The 4681-nt window shown below is 56.4% G+C and overlaps 1 protein-coding gene across 1 annotated transcript in view; it reads right to left on the bottom strand.

Annotated features, from left to right (window-relative positions):
- Positions 1–2461, bottom strand: part of HOXA13 (homeobox A13) — a 4688-nt gene extending 2227 nt beyond the window's left edge. Inside the window, exon 1 of the mRNA XM_006779083.1 lies at positions 2363–2461. Coding sequence (XP_006779146.1) covers positions 2363–2461 — 99 coding nt within the window. The remainder of the gene's footprint in view (positions 1–2362) is intronic.
- Between the last annotated feature and the right edge of the window lie 2220 nt (positions 2462–4681).

The following is a 4681-nucleotide window of genomic DNA, read 5'->3' as shown; positions in this document are numbered from 1 at the left end:
AGAGGCCGGCGCCGCGGGCGGGCGGTGCAGTAGAGAGGGAAGGGCGGCCTCCCCGCCGCTCCCCTTCCTTTCCCTGGTCCCAGGGGGGGCTCGGAGCCGTGTAAGATTGGGAAGGGACAGGGGCGCGCTGCTGGGTTGCGACCTGAGGCGGTGGGGACAGGTCGGGTATCCTGCGGGGTCTGGGGACGGGAGCGTAGCGAGGCACAGTGCAGGCAGGGCGTTTCTTGGGGCCGCGGGCGCTATTTTCTTTGCAGGTAATTACGCGTCTTTCATGGACACGAGCGCTTTCCGCCTCCAGAGCTTGGCGATTTGGCTCTTTCCAGGGAAACAGTGGCTGGGCGGTTGCGGATGCGCCTGGCTGCTGAGTCCCAGGACACTGCACTGGGAAGCTTGGACGGCACTTAGGAGCTCCTTCCCCTTTCCTGTCCACAGTGTCGGCGGGCAGTTTCAACACTCACACTCAGAATGACCCATCGCACCCACACCGACGCACACTCAAGTGCACCCTGATCACACATTCACACGCATGTATACAGACTGTTCTTCACTCGGCACCAGTAGCCACTCTTCCTTCTCCAGAGACTGTGAGGTGGAGACATGTGTGTGCCCGGTTCTCCAGGGCTCCCACGCCTCCAGCCAAGCTGGCCAGTCCTGGATGGAGTTTAAGAGAAGCAGGCTGGTGGGGTGCTCGCTGGGACTCAAAAGAGCCCCCCTTCTGAGGCCCGAATGAACTTCATAAAGCCTGGGCAGGAGCTGACTCGCTCCTTATTGCACTCTGTGCTGGGACAGGAAAAGGGGGTTCTTGGGGGCCACGTCATGCCTTCCCCGCAAGCAGGATGGAGAACACTGTCTCCACCATGCAGACTGCCCAGGCCTCCTCCATCCAAGAACCAGCCTGAGAAGCCTCCCCTCTGTGCCTGGGGAACCAGACCCTTTTCTGAGGGCCGGGTGGTGGGTAGTTGGTGCTTGAAGAGCCAAGCAGACGCCATAGTTTGGGGAGGAATTCTGGGGGTCTTGTCGCGGTGGAAGCACATGCTTCTGTTTGCGATGGTGGAGGCAGTGATCTGGTCAGAAGCCCAGAAGGGGAACATGCGTTCAAAGTGAAAGTGGGCGCATTCCACGGAACGTAGGGGTGTCCGAGGGCTCCAGTCCCTTCCACCCCAGGTGGGCTGGTGAGCTGCCAGGTATGGACCTGCCGTCTGGTCCCAGCTTGCAGACTCAGCCCTAAACTGGGGGCACTTTGAATATCCCCAGGCCCTGCATCCCCACTCCCATCCTGCCTCTCTGCTCTCCAAGGCTCCTGGTCTTCCTGCAAGGTCCAGACCAAGACGGCTGGGCTCCGGCTTTTATCCATTCTGATCTCCAGGTTTGCCCGGACCAATGTAAGTGTTGCCCAATAAAACCTTCTGTGACCCCCCCCCCTCCCACCCCCTTCAACCATACACACCACCAGTGTGTCCTTTCCCTGCTGCCTTAGCTCCGGGTAAATATTGATTTGCCCCCAGTTTACCTCCTCTCTGACTGTCCAGTTGCAGACTAAAACACCGGCCTCTGTAGGGACCTGATTTTTGTGTGACTTTCCGGGGCCTGTTTCCCCCTTCCTTCCTCCAAGCGGCATAGTAAAACTCGAGGTGACAAAGAGGCAGGGTAGGGTTCAAGGCCCCAGTTCCTGACGACTTGAGGGCTATTTTACATACGGGTCAGACAGGGCTGGAGGCCAAGGTCAAGTTGAACATTGCAGTCTAGCCAATCTGAGAACTGCCATGCAAGCCTGGAAACCCAGGCAGCTGTGAAAGGCCCACCGCCCATCTCCCCTCACTCCTGACTCCTTTCTCCTTGGGAATTCTTGTTTCTGGCTCTGTTCGGTCATGGAGCAGTTTTTGCTGCCTTTGTGGAGTTTTTCGGGCGGTGTTTACAGACTCTTCTTCTCTGCCTCCGCCCTGCTCTTGGCTCAAGCTTCAAGCCTCTTCTGTTTTCTAGCCAGACCTGGAATAACGAAAACACAGCTCGGGGAGCCCCCACCGAGCTGGCGCCTGTGCCAGCTCACCTCTGGCCATGGCGCAGCTGCCGGTGCACACAGCGGCCAAGGCAAGGCCAGCTCCACATTCCTCCATCCCTCTCCCCACTTCACCGGAGACCGAGCCCTGCGTGCAGAGGAAGGGCCCCAGCCCCACAGACTGCCAAAGTCGACTGGGTCTCTCCTCACCAAAAATGGTGAGACAGGATGCTGAGGAGCCCTGAGCAAGCAGGTTTGTCTGGGAGGGACGGCGCTGGGGAAAAGCTTCGGGTTGCATCTCAGATTAGGCTTTTGTCCCTGCGTGGCGGCCCCGCCAGGGAAGGGCTTCCAGCCTGGATTATTTACGGAGTGGGCTGTCCAGGGCACAGCCGCCTGATCTTTCGTGATCAACTTATCCGGACACTTTCTTATTTCTCTATCAACTTTCAAACACTCTCCAGACATGGTTACTTGGAGGGGGGGCAACCTGTGTTCCCTTTCCCTTCATGCCTTGGATCTCGATATAGGAAATGATTGTTCTGTCAGGCAAGTCAGTGGCGTCCTGGCATGCCGTCACTGTTTTTAAAAGTCTGCAGGCTCCGGGAGATATAGAGCTGTAGCCACTGACCAGCGGGGATGGTCTATAGAATCTGAATGAGCTCCGTGGATAATTTTGGGTCTCAGTTTCTAGGATTTCTACTCCCTTTGAAGCAAGAAAATCTCTTTCTCTCCCTTTCTTGTCCTTTGTCAAGGGGCGTGAGAGATTTGTGAATGGTTCCCAACACCCTTTCTTAGCCTCCTAACCCTGCAGGCAGCCACTGCACTGACTTGCTGTGGAAAAAGAAAGGTTGCAGGGCAAGGCAGAACTCGAGTGTGCCCTGGGAAGCGAGCACAGAACCCCAGCGCACTTCTTCCGAACAGCAGGATCAAGATTCTTGCCCGGCTCAGCTAGTTGGTCCTGACCCTCTGTTTTTTTTTTGTTTTTGTTTTTTTTGGTGTCTACCAGACTCAGTCAGGAATTCCTATGGGGTTGCAGAGAGGTGCTATCCACTTGAATCCTGGCAATAATCATTTTATCCCTTTGTGAGCTAGGCTAAGGAAGCCCGGGCACCCAATGGGATCTGAGGGAGGAAGTGGCCCCTTGAGCAGGAGGGTGGCAGGGGTGGAGGTGTGCCCTGATGTCCCCCAAGGGGGCCCTGACCCGGCCGAAGGGGCCAGATGGGAGGATGGTGGCTGGCCAGGGGCATGGCCTTTGTTCCTGGAGCCAGACCCTTTCTTTTGCCAGCCCCTTGGCAGGCATGGCTTCTAGCCTCTTAGGGCCAGTCAGGGTGCCCATGGGCCTCACTATTCTGGAGTCTCCTTCTGAAGAAAGAGAACTTGGCTATTTTTTGGGGGGGGGACAGTGGGGGGCTCCTTACCAGCCTGGGCCATGGCGAGCTGGGCTCCTGGGGTTAGAAGAGAAAAGGACAAAGGGAAACGGGGTTTTAATCGAGTTTGATTTTCACTAGCAAATGAAATTTACCTGCTCTCACTCTAACTGGGAGGAGGCTGTCAGCACTGCTTTCTCTGCGTCCACCCAGCATTAGGATAAACATTCCTCGGTTGGTTTTAAAGACACTTTGTATTTCAAGATATTCATGTGTTTCTAATGTATCCAAGCAGCTTTACGAGCGGCATTTGCAGAACATCTTAACCCTCTCTCTCCCACGGCAGGAGGGGTGGGGCTGCAGAGATAATGGCAAAGGAAGAGAGATATGGAGGAGGGAATGGCAGAGAAGCCGAGGCTAGCTGAGCAGGAAAGAGAAAGAGATTTGGGGGAAAAAACTGAACAGGAAAGAACCCCGGATCTGCAGTCCACTAGACCACCTGGGGAAGAGACAAGTGTAGGGCATTCTGGTCACAGTGGGCTCTGTGGGTTTCCCCACCCTTATTCCACCGGGGTGGAAGCTGCACTCTTTCTTCTCCTCCTCTTCTCTTCTTTCTCTTCTCTTCTCTTCTCTTCTCTTCTCTTCTCTTCTCTTCTCTTCTCTTCTCTTCTCTTCTCTTCTCTTCTCTTCCTTCCTTTTAAGGAGGAAGGGTAAGTTCTGAAGAGACCTGAGCTGAAGCTGGGCAGTAGGCAGGGCAATGGCCTACCCTGAGCCACTTGCTCAAGCTTTGGTTCTAGCTTTTTGTGCATTTGGAAGCATTAATGGGGCAGCAAAAGGCCCAAGGCTGTGGGGACAGTTTTTAACTCTGGGAAGTCATGTGGCTCCGTGGTGAACCGGTGCTCACAGTGACAATGAAAGTGCAAGCTCCAGGGAGACCCACACAAACTGCACTTGGCCATTCAGATCCCCTCACCCCGTGGATGTGAGGACAGCAAGTTTGGGGGGGAGCAGCTCTTCAGATGTGGGGGGAACCGGGGTCCTTCAGTGCCAGGCCTGCCAGGCCAGCGGTGCACAGCGCCTGGGAAAGGAGGTGGCAGGAGCCCCGGGAAGACCTCCGTGGCAGTGTTGTTCCCAGAAAGTCCCCGAGCAAGGAGAGGGCCGCCCCCACCCCCGACCCAGCTCCTCTGAGGAGCAGCCGCCTTTGCACAAGGCCAGCCAGCGCACCCAGACCCCCCAGGGCTGGCGCAAACCTGGATGAGGGGCGCCTTCCGCCTCTGAGACTGGCTGCCGTGGGGCTCAGGGAGGCCTGGGTGACTCC

Source organism: Myotis davidii, unplaced genomic scaffold (genome assembly GCF_000327345.1).
Source record: "Myotis davidii unplaced genomic scaffold, ASM32734v1 scaffold168, whole genome shotgun sequence".
NCBI lineage: Eukaryota > Metazoa > Chordata > Mammalia > Chiroptera > Vespertilionidae > Myotis > Myotis davidii.
This window is presented reverse-complemented; position numbering and strand designations above follow the sequence as displayed.